General features: G+C 36.0%; 2 protein-coding genes across 2 annotated transcripts in view; both read right to left on the minus strand.

Moving 5' to 3' along the window:
• The window catches only part of pcsk5a (proprotein convertase subtilisin/kexin type 5a), a 38,573-nt gene extending 31,310 nt beyond the window's left edge, over positions 1 to 7,263 (minus strand). The window contains exons 1-8 of the mRNA XM_066657910.1: positions 7,165 to 7,263; positions 5,496 to 5,600; positions 5,099 to 5,218; positions 3,814 to 3,948; positions 1,758 to 1,834; positions 1,562 to 1,650; positions 1,307 to 1,479; positions 944 to 1,156 (exon numbers count right to left, since the gene is read on the minus strand). Coding sequence (XP_066514007.1) covers positions 944 to 1,156; positions 1,307 to 1,479; positions 1,562 to 1,650; positions 1,758 to 1,834; positions 3,814 to 3,948; positions 5,099 to 5,218; positions 5,496 to 5,600; positions 7,165 to 7,263 — 1,011 coding nt within the window. The remainder of the gene's footprint in view (positions 1 to 943; positions 1,157 to 1,306; positions 1,480 to 1,561; positions 1,651 to 1,757; positions 1,835 to 3,813; positions 3,949 to 5,098; positions 5,219 to 5,495; positions 5,601 to 7,164) is intronic.
• Positions 7,264 to 8,135: 872 nt separating this feature from the next.
• Positions 8,136 to 15,490, minus strand: LOC136679426 (annexin A1-like). The gene is made up of 13 exons (XM_066657941.1): positions 15,467 to 15,490; positions 14,459 to 14,531; positions 14,224 to 14,338; positions 13,563 to 13,657; positions 13,263 to 13,376; positions 12,861 to 12,951; positions 12,675 to 12,754; positions 12,312 to 12,368; positions 11,554 to 11,647; positions 11,192 to 11,287; positions 10,144 to 10,202; positions 9,317 to 9,439; positions 8,136 to 9,084 (listed from the first exon to the last, which is right to left on the minus strand). Exons 2-13 carry the CDS (start codon positions 14,519 to 14,521, stop codon positions 9,028 to 9,030), a joined length of 1,044 nt encoding a protein of 347 aa, XP_066514038.1. The 5' UTR covers positions 14,522 to 14,531; positions 15,467 to 15,490; the 3' UTR covers positions 8,136 to 9,027.
• Between the last annotated feature and the right edge of the window lie 227 nt (positions 15,491 to 15,717).

Here is a 15,717-nt window from a genome sequence, read left to right on the forward strand (position 1 = left end):
ATAATACCTGCTCTGTTGTGGTCCTGATAGAGTAACCATTAAAAAAGAGGGGAGGGAAGTATGAAGAGAAAAAGATGGACTACAGCCTATAATATATTTTGTAAATGAAACAGATACAGTGGACAACGTGTGTAGAAAAGAGTGTAGAGCAACTAATTTTGGTCTTTTTGTTTTATTTTGGACCTTTTTAGTAAAGCACCAAATTAGTATAAAGTTCATAAGGGACCTATAATGGCACAAGGTAATAATCTTGTGTAATTAAAACAGTAATAAAAAGAACAAAAAGTAGCTAACAATATTAAAGAGTAAATGTTTTTATAGTTCTAGTTTTTCTGTTTTTTCTATTTAAGTGCACCATACATGACAAAAAGTATTAAACTGTGTTGGAGTCACAGAATGAACCAGTTTATACTCCATAGGGTTGGTCCAACACATGGGGAAGCCATGTTTATAATAAAAAATATATATATGTAGTGCACAAATTTCTGAGGTATATTATATGTACAAACACGTTTTGAAGCTTATTTTTAATGTAATGTAGGATTGTAATTCAAAATTCAAACATTCTCTTGCTTTTTCCACTTAAGGGCAGCTGTTGCGTAATAGGGAAACTTATTATTGTAATTTTACTTAACAAAATATAACCTTAAAATTAAATAATGGCAAATAAGAATTCATACATCACTGCATTCGTTATGAGTTTCAATAATTGTGAATGTAGCATATGAATACTAATTTTTTTTAATATAAGATGACAGTTGTCATTATTGATACTGTGCAACAAACTGCATTTTGAATTACAAACATGCATTATGCAAAATGTATTTGTATAAGTAATGCTTGCTATTTGGATTCTATAATAAGATGTTCTAATATACTTAATGACTGCAATATAAGGTAAAGAATAAAAAAAAAAAAACTTTAAATACTCTGAATGACTCACAATGCTTGGCTCTAGGCTGCCTCCGCTGCTGTAGGTGGTGGCGAGTGTGGAGGAGCACTCCTCCAGGTACCAGGGCTTGCGGCCACTCTGGGTTGTGCTGCTTATAGAGATAGTGTAGATGCTGTTGGTATAGCCATCACATGAGCAGTGATCTTGTCTCCGCCCTCCATTACCTGAAGCCCAAACGAAAATGGAACCACGTCCCTTCCTACCCTGCAAGGAGAGCTGGTGTGTTGAAATTCCGTTCTGATTCAAAGAAGCAACTGGCACAACTTCAGTTTATGTATGCGGTTCTCTAAATGAGCAAATGTCCCAGGACCCCTACCCCAACACCCACACACATAAACAAACACAAAATCTCACTTTGCGTATGCCATTCTCTAAAGCAAGGCGAGCGAGGGGTCCTGGACCATCCACAGTTTTGCCGTCATCATCTGGTCCCCAGCTGGAACTGTATATGTCAATGTACTGCTGCCTCAGACTCAGAGATTGAGCCTCCACCATATCTGTCATATCCCCATCCAGCATACGAACACCTAAATGCAAATGACTTTGGATTAGGATTAGATCATTTAATCATCAGAATATACCATACTCTGACCCTATACAGACACATACCACCAATCCTAGCATTGTAGGCAATCCCCACCATACACATCAAATTATTAGCAGCAGCCGCTACCACTCCAGCACACCTTGTTCCATGCCTGAAAAAAAAGGGGGAAATGTCATGATGAGAGTTTATAAAATATATACGCAAGACCCAAATGTTCATAGAAAAATAGTCAGTTTTCACAATGAAAGAGTGACAAACCTGTTCTCATTAGTAGCATCATATCGTGGTGTGGGGTCTGGATCATTTCCATTAAAATCATGACTGGCTCGAGCATCCTTACAAACACACACATTCAATAGCCATATGTCCATAAAGGTCTACATGAAGATACATACACAGTACATACATACTCATACATATCATACATTTGTAGACACTTCTTTAAGGTGTGTTAATTGTTTGTGTCTTTGGAATTCGTATTATTTTATGTTATTATCCTTAATAGATTAGGACACTTTACAGTGGCTGCACACAAGCTTAATCTACACAGTGGCCATAGTTAGGTGTAAGGTCCCTCAGCACTGGTCTGTGGAGGAGTGGAACAAGGGTTTAGAGCAGGGGTGTCCAGAGTCTGGCTCCCGGGCCAAATGCGGCCCACTAAGATTTTAATTGGCCCGAGGCTTCACTTTAAAGAATACATAATTAGTGGCATGCAGTTTTTTCTTTCATGTGACGATAGCAGCTGTGCGTATAGTATAGGATATTGCACCACTGTGTCAATGAACTAAGCTAAACTTAAACGCCCTTAAATTATCTGGGCCAGCAAACCAATCCACAGAACGAAATTTGGTGATGGCTGCAGCAAAAAAATGCAGTTAACAGTGAGAACCGGTGATTTCCAGAGAGAGGGAAGTATATGTGCAGTAAAATGTTGGATTTTACATCCTTTTGTTATCCTGTAACTTGTAAATTTGTGTTTTTCATATTTTGAATGTTATAAATAATGTCTGAATAATATACATAGAATTTTGTTATGATCCAGTTTGGCCCTCTTTGAAAAAAGTTTGGACACCCCTGGTTTAGAGTGATGATGCTCCATTCAAGAACTTTGGTATGAATTGATTTTAATCCTGAAATAATCATCCCACATCAGTATCTGACCTCAGTAATGTTTACTGGAGCAGTTGCACAGAGTCACCATGGGCAATGATAAGAGTTGCCAAGATAATGTGAAAGTCCTGCATCATGTAGTTCAGAGTTAACTAAGAATGTGTAAATTCTCTTGAACTTTGTTTGTAACCGTCAAACATACAGCCCATCCTGGGTGTGTTCCCACCTTGCACCCAGTGATTCCAGGTAGGCTCTGAACCCACCATGACCCTAAACTATATAAGTGGTTACAGTTAATAAATAAAAACAGAAGTACACAGAAAAAGTTTCCAGTAGTTTCAGTGACCAACACAGTTTGAATGCCTAAAAAGCATGTGTTTTTCACCTTCCATTAAATTATACTATTATACTTTCAAATTATACATTAAATTACTAATTGCAGTTTTGCAAGAGGCATTTTTACCCATTCTTGTTTGATACAAGTCTTGAGCTTCTCAACAGTTCATGCACTCTTAAAAATAACTGTGCTACAAAGGGTTCTATGAGTGATGCCATAGAAGAACTAGTATTAGTTCCACAAAGAATCACAAATTTTAAAGGTTTAAAGAAAACTTCACTTAAAGGTTCTTTGTCAATGTCAAAGTTATTAACAAAAATTGTTGGTTTTAAGAGTGTGGTTGCCATTTTCTGATTCTTCTCTTCATGGTGCACCACAGGAGACAGGCCAGTCAAGTACACACACTCTGTCTACCACACTGATGTATCACGTGTAGAATGAGGCCTGGCATCATCTTGCTGAAACAACCATGAACTCCCCCCCCATAAAAAGTGCCTTGACAGGAGCATACAGCTCTGTTAAGTCCCAATTATGTCTTGCCATCAATGGTATCTTTACACTATTATCTAACCACCCATGTTATGTATAGTTTTTGGCACAGGGGACTCAATGTCTCTTTTTTTTTGCAAAAACAAACTGAAAGGCTTTAGGCATCTTCTGGAATCTCTGAAATGAGCTGTGTAAATGATTTTTTATGTACAAAGAACAATTAAGTTGGTCAATAAAAACATTTAAAATAATTTCTTTATACATTTGTCAGTTAAAGTTTTGAGCAAATGATCAAGGGTCTATTCAGTGCACACATACACAGCTGCTACAAATGATTTCATATATTTAACTCTATATAAAAGTATTCAAAGTGCTTACATAGTTCTGCTTCAGGTCAGGGTGTTGCCTTTCTACACCATCATCCAGAATAGAAACCACCACTCCTTTCCCTGTATATCCTCTCTTCCATGCCGCCTTAATGTTCATGTCTGTCAGGCAGTTGTGATCACAGTGCTGCAGAACAGTGGTATGTGATACTCATTAGGGTTGTAGAAACACACACTTTTCATACATATTGTGTTTTAAGCAATAGAATCTATATGTTTAATACAGACATAGACATGAAATAGGAACATTCCATTTATTTTTATATTTTGGGTTAAAGTGGGTAGGAGGTTTCCACTCCAACAGACAGGTGGAGTAGGTGATTTTTTTAAAACATTGCTGCATTTAAAGAAATAGTCTATACATACCAACAGCAATCATTAAAATAAATGCTCTGATTTTTTACCCAGGCATTTTATTTGTTTCTCTCCTGACTGACTGCATGACTGTGACCCTGACCACAATGATGCCCTACTCCCTTCATAGTGCACTTCACAGACTATAAAACTAATACTTGTACACACTGACAGTGCAGTGAAGGTTAGATAGGGATACAAATGTTTTTATTATCCAACATACAATGCACTTATATTTGACACAGTGCACTAAATAGTGTGGAGGAAGATATTTGAAATTCAGCCCGTTTTGGCTGGTAGCAGAGTGATGCAGGCACACTGTTGGTTGGACTGGTTTCTATAAATCAAATGGAACAGTATGTTTGAGTAAGAAGTCAACTGTTCCTTGTTCATTGTTGAAGATGACCTTGTCTGTAAGATTTTATTCACTTATTGAATTACCACAGAAAATCATTTGTAACTCAAGCAGTTATTTTTGTAACACTTTTGGTCTGTGTTTACTTTCATGGAAAGTTAGTGGTTAGAGTCAATTCCACGTTAAGTAATACTTCTGAAACCGCAAACATAAGTCAATATTACTCACTTACAGAGCAAGAATAGGACAACATCCTCAAACCTTTTACATGCTTTTCAATATTTGAATGTCAGCCAGAGACACACAGAAAAAAAGAGCCAATTTTGGGCAGAGCCATTTGTTTCTTTCTCATTAACAGAGCCAGGGCTAAGTGTATGTGTATGTGTTTCTGAGGAGGGAAACATTTATGGTACATTTTTTTGGAGAGATCTCCTCTACCGATTTAGACACTGACACTCTGAAAACCAACCATGGTCCCAAATAAGCCTGTACTCCTTTACAAACTTGAGGTTTAAATTGGCGGCAACTTTAAAACTGCTTTAAAACTGGTATCATGTAGGATACTAACAATATACCACATGCTGTCCCATTTTGGGTCGTTAAAGTGGATGGAAGGACTTTGCCATGTTTTGGTTCTTTCACTCCGTTTCACCCTGGTGTGAACAATCTGCTGCTGGATCCACTTCACCTTTGGACACCGGAAACAACAGGGAGGTACATTAAGCAACACATCATTAAATACAACCAATGTGTGCAAAACATGAACTACAAAAGGGGAGTGTTCAGAATCAATAATTGAAAGACAGTAGTTAGGGTTGGATCATTTAGCTTCTTGGAGCATTTTGAAGCTGCAGTGTTATGGTTGAGTACACTGATGTAACTGTGTGTGTGTGTGTTAAAGGTGTAGTCTGACCCATAAACTATTCAGTAGCATCTCAATAACAGCAGAAATATAAAATGCACACCTTGCTCTCAGTGGTGATCAGACTATGGTTCCCCCGGCTTGCCGCAGTGGAACGTTTCATGGTGGTCCGATGCAGGAAGTGGTAGTGCTCCCTAAGCCCCCCGATCTGTAGCAGAACAAAGAAAAGAAGGTCTGCTTTTGCTTCCAACATGCACTATGCTTCCATACCCGCAGCTTCACCATGGCTGGCACAGGTATAAATAATGTACCAGGCCTTGACGTCTGCCATTCAAGCCAACGAGTGGGTCATCTTACATCGCTGATAAACTTACCAGCGAAGGGGCAACTTGAGCTTGAGAAACATAGTCATTGGAAGTTTAAAGCATTGGTTGAGCCTTCCTCTCTGTCACCCTGCTGATATTACATTATTACATTGGCCAAGGCTTACGCTATGTTGTAAAGTGTACAAATCAGAGAAGACCCTTTTTTAAATTCAATTAATCATAATAATAATTACAAGTTACTTACATGTATCAGGATCAGGATGAGAAGTATGGGATATTTTGTTACACATGAACCTACAATCATGCCCAATGTAAAATGTCACCCTGGGCTAGGAAGGAGTGGAATTGCATTGTGTGGAATCGAAGCATCATTCCTAATGTTAGGGGAGAGTTGGAGTGGTGTTTAAGATCCAGAACTTATCATGTGCTGAAGGTAGTAAAATCCTCAAGGCAATGTTTCAGAATTGTGTAAAGACTAGCGACTGTTTATGGTCGTGCGACACAGGGTGGGTGGTTGGCAAACTGTTTGTTAATATAAATATAATAAACATAATTTTATGGTTAGTGTATTATAACTAAGACTGATCCAGTAATCTTGGCTCAGTAGACTCTTGTAGGTTAAGGGCTCATGTTGCATGATTACACACATACTTTATACATTATACATTTTATGGACTGACCCAGTGAGAGAGGCTTCAAGAAAGTCCCTTATCTGATATAACATAGTTCTTTATAAAAGATGGTTAATTTTAAAACTACAAATGATAAGCAACTGTGAATAGATATGAATTTCAGTTCTACAGACAAAAAAGTTTAAATAATAATAACAATAAATCAGCATTTGTATCAGTAAATTATAAAATAAAAGATTAATAATGATATGAAGTGAAATTCACCAGCTTAACAGTAAGTGTCCTTAAGTAAGGTGGCATCAGATGAGCCTCAGGTCAGGGATATAATGCTTTAACCGATCAATAAGTAGGCCAAAGGGCCTAGTGAAGTGAGCTCATTTATAAATGAACATCTCAAACTAAGAAAAACTTATAACCTGTTTTTTGTGTCTTTATGTTGTGTCTCTAATAAATATGTAGCTACAAATTAATAACACATAGTAGGTTCTGGAGGCGTATTCAGGTTACAGGTGGATTTCTATAGCACGTCTTAAGTAGTTATACATATAGATCAAATTCAGTTTTTACTCATGTGATTACATGCAATTATATAGGAAGTAACATGATAATCCTAGATGTAATACTGATATTGGAAACCATTTGTAACGGTGAAGCCATCACTATTACTTAAATTTATTTTCAATGTATTGTTAATGGTTAACTATATATTTATAATACAATTGTTTAATACAAAGTTGGACCTAGTATTTAAACTCATAGCATGAACACTGTGGCTTCATCTGCCAAATCATATTCATATGCAGAACATACATACCCGACCCATATTTAAAAATCCGTATTTTGCAGCAATCAAATCAGCATTTTCACGACCTCCAGTTATTTTCACTGCCCAGCGATTGGTGAATATCCGCATGTGGCACAACGGGAATATAAATCCAAAACAAATCACATAGAGAAAACAGGTTCCAGGTGGGCTAGCTCCTGTCATCACCATCATCTTGCTTTGGATGGATCACTCTTCTGACTCTTGCTCCACCTTTAAAATCCCAGAACACGCATGGCGATTAAGGCAGTCGTAAGGCTGTTGGTGACAACATTCTAAACAAAGATAAAGTTTCAAGGAAAGAAGTTTGAGAGTGTTCCCTGTGGACTCAGCTTGAATGTGTTGAATGTGGAGTTCTCCGTCTGTTGCCTGTGGCTGGTTTCAGATTACAGGTTTGTGGGGGAAAGATGCTCTTCCGTCAGGTCAAAAGGCTATTTCAAACATTCTGCATAAATGACATCAAGCCGCCTTATCTTATATCTGAATGATATATCTTAATTTTTCTCATCATGAGGTATATATTTTTATTATATTTTAGGGAACATTACTGGATTTATATAATTATAAATGTAGATTTTACGTCCCATTCCATCTCCAGGACTTACATAATGTACTATTTTACACAGTTCAATAATGAAATCTTACAAATATTCACCTCTCTTTCTGAAAAGAGAATGTAATGTACATTTAGGGAATAAAACTGGACTTTGAGAAGTGTACCTTTAAAAGTACATTTAAACTGTTTATACTTTTAGTGACAATAATGTACTTCTAGAGTACTTATATACATATATTTGCTCTGTTCAGTAATATTATCCAGTTACTGTGTTTTATTCCACAGGCAGATCATTTTAATTCGGGTTTTTTTTTCAAGAACTAAAGTTTGAAACTAGAAAAATGATTTTAAAAAATGCACAAAGATAAACAAGTTCAATTGTCTAGAAACGGGTTGAATAATCTTATAACATGTTCACACATTGGATGTATTGATTAGATGTTAAATATTTTCATTGAAGATATTTCTTTTGCTGGACAGCATGGTGGTGCAACAGGTAGTGTCACTGTCACACAGCTCCTGGGGTTGTGGGTGCGAGCCCCACTCTGGCTGACTGTTGGTGTGTTCTCCCCGTGTCCACACGGGCTTCCTCCGGGTGCTCCAGTTTCCTCCCATGTTGATAGGTGGATTGACGACTCAGAAGTGTGCATAAATGTAAATGTGTGAGTGTGTGTCGCCCTGCAAAAACTGGCACCTCCTCCAAGTTGTGATCCCACTTTGTGCCCAGTGATTCTGGGTAGGCTCTGGACCCACCGCGACCCTGAACTGGACAAGCAGTTACAGACAATATACAGAAAAAGTTAAAGGATGTGAACATTTTTATTCATAAGAAAATGCCATTATGCGCACAAAAAAAATTCCAATAGTAGTTTTATATTAAACTGTGCTTTTAAGTGTTACAAATCTAGAGTTTAGAAAGTCTTTGGAGTTCTATGACAGAGACTGCTCAGAAAAAAACTAATTATTATTTCAAAATAAAAGACTGAAAAGTAGTCCATCTGTTACTATTAATATATTTATTAATATATTTGCTGGAATGGACAGAATGCATAATAAAATGCTTAGTTTAGTACACATTTCACTATGCATTTGACAATAAAGCTCTAGAAGAATGAGGAGAAAAATGAGGAGAATGTCAATTGGGTATTGGTAGCTGTTTTAAATTTCAATAATATTTTTGGTGCTGTAAGAATCATAACATGTTTTGTAAGTAACTATAATTAGTGATGCATAATTGACTGTAGTGCAGTGGAAGGTGCCATTTGGTTTCCTTTGTGTGTAAGCAGGGTTAGGTGAGATTACTGGGTTCCACAGATCAGCAGCAGAATCTTCTGATAGTCTCCTTTAGTTTCAGCCTACAAGAAGCAAACCCTAATCAGAACTATGTTCTTCTTCTTCAAAATAATTACAGAAAAATCAGTATCACATTAAGAATGCCTCATATTTGAGAACAGTGGGTCATATCTTAAGATTTACCCTGTCAAAAATCTATTGTACATAGACTATTGCAGCAAAATAAATGATGAATTAAACATTTAAACATGAATCATTTCGCATTTGATTTGTATTTTTCACATGTTGACTCACTTGTAAGGCTTCCTGAAGGGTTTGGCCGTACATCCTCTTGTACTCCTGGATAATTTTTAGCAGGTCTATCTCAGAGCGGCTCACTAAGATTCTGGTCAGATTTTTGCAGTTCGCCCCTATACCCTGAAGAAAAAATTCATCACATTCAAATGAAATGCCTTCATCAGACAGTTCACAGAACTGCCATTTTCTCCAGACACCCTTCACACTGTAAAACAGACATTAGCCTGACACCTAGTGGCCGGAATGTATCAGAGACTCTGTATAAACCTATTTAGACCGGGGACCAATCTATATATTTATTTATTTATTTTCCTTTTAAATTAATGAAAATGAAAGCGTTATATAAAAAATTTAATAAATTTTGTTTACACATTTTTGGTGATTAGAATTCATTCTGGCTCCTTTAAAATGCAATGAATACACACTCTTTTAAATAAAAGTTCCAAAATAGCAAATATATTTTATTATCACTGAGGTAAAAAAAAAAGTCAGCTGTTTCATTATTTATAAAAATAGATAATATATTTATGAACAAATGTATGAATATGTGTGGTGTGTATGTCGTTACATTACAGGATGCCCACATAGTGTGAAACAAACAAAAAAACCCGGACATATTGAAAGCTCATTTGCATATTCATGATTCTCATGAGCAACACTGAAATAAATATCAGAAAAACAATCCATGTGTTTTAAAATATATGACACAATGGATTAGGCTTAATTAGACTAAAATCCATTTAAATATGAACTAATGAGGTTAAAAAAATCTGTTTGATTTTAAAAGTAATAGCTAGTATCTGGACCCTGATCCTATACTTTACCTTCATTGCCAGATGCAGCCTTTCAGCAAAGTATGCAGGTTTGTTCCATGCAGCTTTCACTGTGTAAACAACAAATCAATCAGTCATTCACAAGAGGGGGTGGGGTTGTAAAATGGAGATTATATCAAGCAAATGCATTGCTTGTTTATGTAAGCACGCTTAGCGCTAATGGTGTTAAACAAGCTAAACTGGAAAGTTTCATTCCCCTTTTCTATGTAACACTGGTCACGTTTTCAGTGAACAACATTCTGTAAATACGGTCACAAGGTTTGTAAAGTAGATGTTTAAAAATGCTCATTTCACACAAGTACAGAACTTGTATACAGTTTTTGACTTTTGGAATTTTTGTGTGTGTATATAGTAATGTCCAAAAACATATACATATTTGACAATTTTCTGTGCACTTAAACAATTCCAGAATGCACCCCAAAAAGTAATGTACAACCCATGTACACAAGTGACTAGCAGATACCCATAATTCACTGCAATGTTGGTAAAAAGAAATCCAGCAAGACCTATGGCGTGTCTGAAACTGCACCCTATTCACTATATATTGCACTATTTTTGGGGTCTGCCATTTTGTATGAGTGTCCTAATACCTAGTGCAAAATTTTCAGTGCACTCAAACAATCCCACAATGCACCGCAAAAGTTAGTGTGCAACCCATGTACACTAGGTGACACTAGTGGATAGCAGATACCCATAATGCACTGCATTGTTTGGTAAAAACCTGCATGAATTAGTGTCCGAAATCGTTCACTGTCCTCCTGAATTCAGTACCCTATAATAGTGCACTGTATAATGAGTAATATGGAGAATAGTGAATAGGGAGCCATTTCAGACACAGTGCTAGTGTCTGATGTAGTGTACGGTATGGTGTGTAATATTGAGAAAAGTGAATAGAGAGCCATTTTCGACACAGCTACAGACTGTAAAATTTGATCAGTGACTGTAAAATAAAGACCACGAGTTATACAGACAACATACAGACCACTGTAACTGTAATGTCATGCTAAAGACACATTCACACATACATACTTTCACTCACCTAGGGTCATGAGGCATTCCTCAGTGTCTCCATGCAGCTCATGCTCTACAGCATTGTTAAAGCCCTGTGTACTAATCTTCTCATACTGCTTGAAAACTGAAGGTGTAAAACCAAATTTCATATTAGAAAAAGATCAAATATGGACCACAACAGTACTGAACTACATTTTATGTCCAAATGTTTGTAGACACTTTCTCTGGTACTGTTTGTGGATGATTAGTTCTGGAGCAGAAACTTCAGCTCATCCCAAAAGTATGATGCTGTGGGTCTTTATACCCCACAGTCGACACTTGGCATTGCTCGGCCATTAATGTGTTTCTTTTATATACAATTATTACTTTTTTTGCCTGGTCATCGCTTACTTTTGCACAGTTGAGCTTCACTCCTGGATGTGAGGACGTCAATGAAGACTGAAGACACTGTTCCTATCTTCTTCTCTCCAGCTTCAAACAGAGCCTGAACACACAACGGACGCCGTTGTAAACATAACCCCAACAGTAATTCAACATTCAGGATGTTCAGAGTTGGGCAGAGGAAGTTAAAGTCATAGTCAAGTAAACCATAACAATAAGCTAATATATTTTAGTACAAAAGTAATACAGATAAACAAATATTATGAAGGTTATTATTTATAATATTAATCACTAATTATTTCACTAAATAGGGGGTTATTTTGTGCTTTTCCTAAATGACACTGGGATCTTGTTTATTAAAAAACACAGTTTTCTTTATACTCTCCATAATAACCAGTTTTTGCTCCATAGAGAAGGCCTTCCAAATTGGTGCTGCCATGTTTTCAATAGAGTTTATAGAATTATTTTTATATTATTTATTATATAAATTATCATTATTATTATTATTATATATTATTCATTTATATATTTATATAATTATCAATTTATTTTAGATTTATAGAAAATCATCAAAATGTTTCCTGGGTTTTCTACTGAGTATTCCTGGAGGGTTGGGTTATTTGCTGTAGTTATGTGAAAAATTATTTTGTTGCACCAGTCAAAACTGCTCTGCCATTTGCAATGAAGTAAAATGCTTGTTTCATAAGATACTTATACAATAAAAAGATGTTTGTGATGTCAACATGACATTTAAAAGTGGTCCTTACCTTTGCGTCACTTTTTGCCAGACCATCATCCATGTCACGGTCCTCACTTCTTGTAGCCTGCAGCGGGAACGATGGTGGATATAAGTTGGTCAGAATTATTTGATTAAGTAATAATGGCTAATAGTTATCCATGTTATAATTGTTATCCATGTGTTTTTTTTAGGTTGTATCAGTTTTAAATAGAAAAATGATGTGGACATCTGCGAAGCAAACACAGACAGGGGAGAACCTCAGTAGGACACACCAACCATATTGGTCTCAAATCCTTTATTTCCCTTTATTTTAAATGTATTTATTTATTCTGTATTATTACATATTTTATTTGCTTATTTATTTTTTGATTTACATGTTGTATATATTTACCTTGCACAGTGCAAGCAGGATGGTCTGAAAGTGTCCACTTGTGTCCCCTTTAATGTCATGCTCCAGTTCTTTCCCATACGCTGTAATACAATGTGATGATTTGTTTTTTTCTGCTTTACACTTAATGTAAGATACAGATATACTACACATGTAAGAGATTCAACACAGATAAATCTGGGCACTTACCCTCTTTGAATGCAGTTTTAATCTGTCGAATCTCCTGGTTGGATCTGGTCCCGAGAATTTCACATAAAACCTTTTCATTGGTTCCTAAACCCTAATATTGAATAACGCACCAGCAAAAAGGAGTCATTACTTTTTACCACTACATGGTTATAAAAGTGATTGTTTATTATTTTATTTTATGTACTCTTATTTTATTTATAAGTATGAAAGGAAACATGTAGAAGTAAAGTATATGCTTGCTGTACATGACAAGTGAAATATTTCAAACAGATTTAGTAGCACTTTAAGGGTGTTTGATGTCAGTAAACCTAGAAGGGCATGGTTGCCGTTATTTAAAGTCCTGAATAGGACTAAGTATGACATTAAAATATGTATCTATAGTGTATGTGCAGTGGTGATTACCTTCATTGCATTCCTGAGCTCATGGGCATCATACTGAGCTGGAGTCATCAGTAGAGCCAGGACCACTTCTTCATAGTGGGACTTTAGAGATGATGTCAAAGTCTTCAAAAGATTCTAGGGAAAAATTGCATAATGATATAATTGATGGAAATCAGTGATGTGATATTCCTAGAGTCTGTTTAAATGGGCCCAGGAAATGAGGATATGTAATATTTGGAGGGAAATGGGGACATAAGAAAAGTTTAAATTATGAGATTCAGTGGCTGTTTCAGACAGTGAGAGGAATTCTGAGGGTCTCACTTTTCCAGTGTCCCGTTCATAGGCTGCTTTGATCTCTTGTCTCTGTGCATTAGACCTTCTTGCAAGTATCTCTGTAATGCCGTTCTCATCCACACCTGTAGAGAGAATACAGACATCTCCACTATGCTGTACTATCTTTATAAGATCTCAAATGAGACTTGCCTGTTTGTTAGGTACCCTGCATCACATTTGCAGCTATTTGGGCCTTAAGATCTGCATGCATGAGCATAGGTTCTATGCGAAATGCAAATATTGCAAAAAAAGACATTTTCATTGTTTATGAAACAGAATCTGAAAATGAGCAAACTTGCAGGAGGAAGTGAAATGGCTCAAACAGGCACGTGTAACACCAGCTTGTTATGCAACTTTTAATGTCACTTAAAATCAGTTTTTTTTGCTCATGCTCAGTTGAACCAATATGCATAGCTGATATGCTGGACTACATGACCAGTATCACACACTGCAGTATTGTGACGTACATCTTGGAATGTGGACACTGTGTGGGTTAGAGATGTACCAACAAAACCTGCATTTCTCTACACATATCACTCATTTTTACAATTGCTAAACCTCTCATTTTACATAAAACAGATGTACACACAAAGACCAAGTCTTATGTAAAAAGGAAGTATACTCATAATGACATTAATATCTGCTGTACCTTTAGTATCGATGGCTTTCTGTAAAGCAGCAGCGTCTCTGCTGGCATCAAAGTTAGGGTCAGGTATGATGGTTCCATAGTAAGGTTGGGCACTTCCTTTGGAAGAAACCTTAGCCTGCAGTAGCATATTATCAAGAGCATTTTCAAGAGGATACGTAAGACACATGTACACTGTAAAATTTAGAAGGAAGGTACATATTCATTATAGTTACAGTACATGTTAAAATTTACAAACCGTGTCAGTGTCCTTTGTTTTGTCATTAGTAAACTTTTTTATCAAGTTATTGAAAAAAGCCATCTTGATGGATCTAAAAAAGGCAAAGAAATCAATATTAATATCTATCTCAAATTCCATATCCTCCTTATTTTATTGGACTCATTTAACAGACTCATTACTAGAGGCCTATTCTGTTGTATTTTCCCTGTCATTCAGTTACAGCTCTCAATTTTAGTTGTTCACAGCTGTGAATAGTTTTCTGAATCACGCTGGTTAGCCTCCTCAGGTGTTTTAACTAAGCTACGCTAGTGTGTTTATTATCAAAAAATTGTCAAGCAAGTTTTTCCTTTTTTTGGTTGTTGTTGTTGTCCTTTCTAATTTTTTCTCTAGTTCAAAAGTGTCCTATTCTTTATTTTGATGATTTGTTGTTACCTTGCAAATCCACACATCCTGCAAATAATTTAAAATAATTCTCTCTTCATGGATTTTTGATGTTTGGTACCATTTCCACCAATAATCATCAAACCACAGCCTTGTTAGCACATCAACAACGGGCGACAGTATGAAATTTAATTCATTATTAGCCACCACTGGCCCCTTAATCACTTCATGAATTACTATAAATGCTATCGGACGTAAATTGTCAGTTGGTGTAATTTTTTACTTTTTTCACATGATTTTAAAACTTACTTTTTTATATTTTTTATATCTTTTTTATACTTTTTAATATGTCAAAATAAAAAACAAACTAAAGTATTGTTAAATCAAAATTTAAAAATGCTAAAAAAAATTGAGAGATATTCTTTCCTTCTCCTGTGTTCTAATGTGTTTTGAAGATACATAGTTCTTTTCTGACTACAACATTTAACTGCTTGGATGTAAGTGTAGCCCTTTTGCTGCACATTTGAAAGCACAGTAGCTTAATTAGATCACTGGCATTACTTAATCCATTATCTATTTTAAAATTACTTGTATTAACTACCATAAAACATGGAAATAAGAATAAATAAGACAGCAACACCTCACCTGTGTGTGTGACGTATATGGAGTGTCTGTAGAGACTGTACGAGGAATGAAACTGGACCAGTTGCTACAATAGCACACACATGCTCAGTGCATTGCTGACGGTGAAATGGGTGGAGAGAAGAGATTCAGAAACTTCTGGTTTTACCAGTCCACACACTAACTGTAACTCATCTAACAAGGTTTCTGAATGATAATCCAACTTTGAATAACACATGGTCATTTATTTGAGATTAACTATATAATAATCTGGT

This window comes from Hoplias malabaricus, chromosome 2 (genome assembly GCF_029633855.1).
Source record: "Hoplias malabaricus isolate fHopMal1 chromosome 2, fHopMal1.hap1, whole genome shotgun sequence".
Lineage (NCBI taxonomy): Eukaryota > Metazoa > Chordata > Actinopteri > Characiformes > Erythrinidae > Hoplias > Hoplias malabaricus.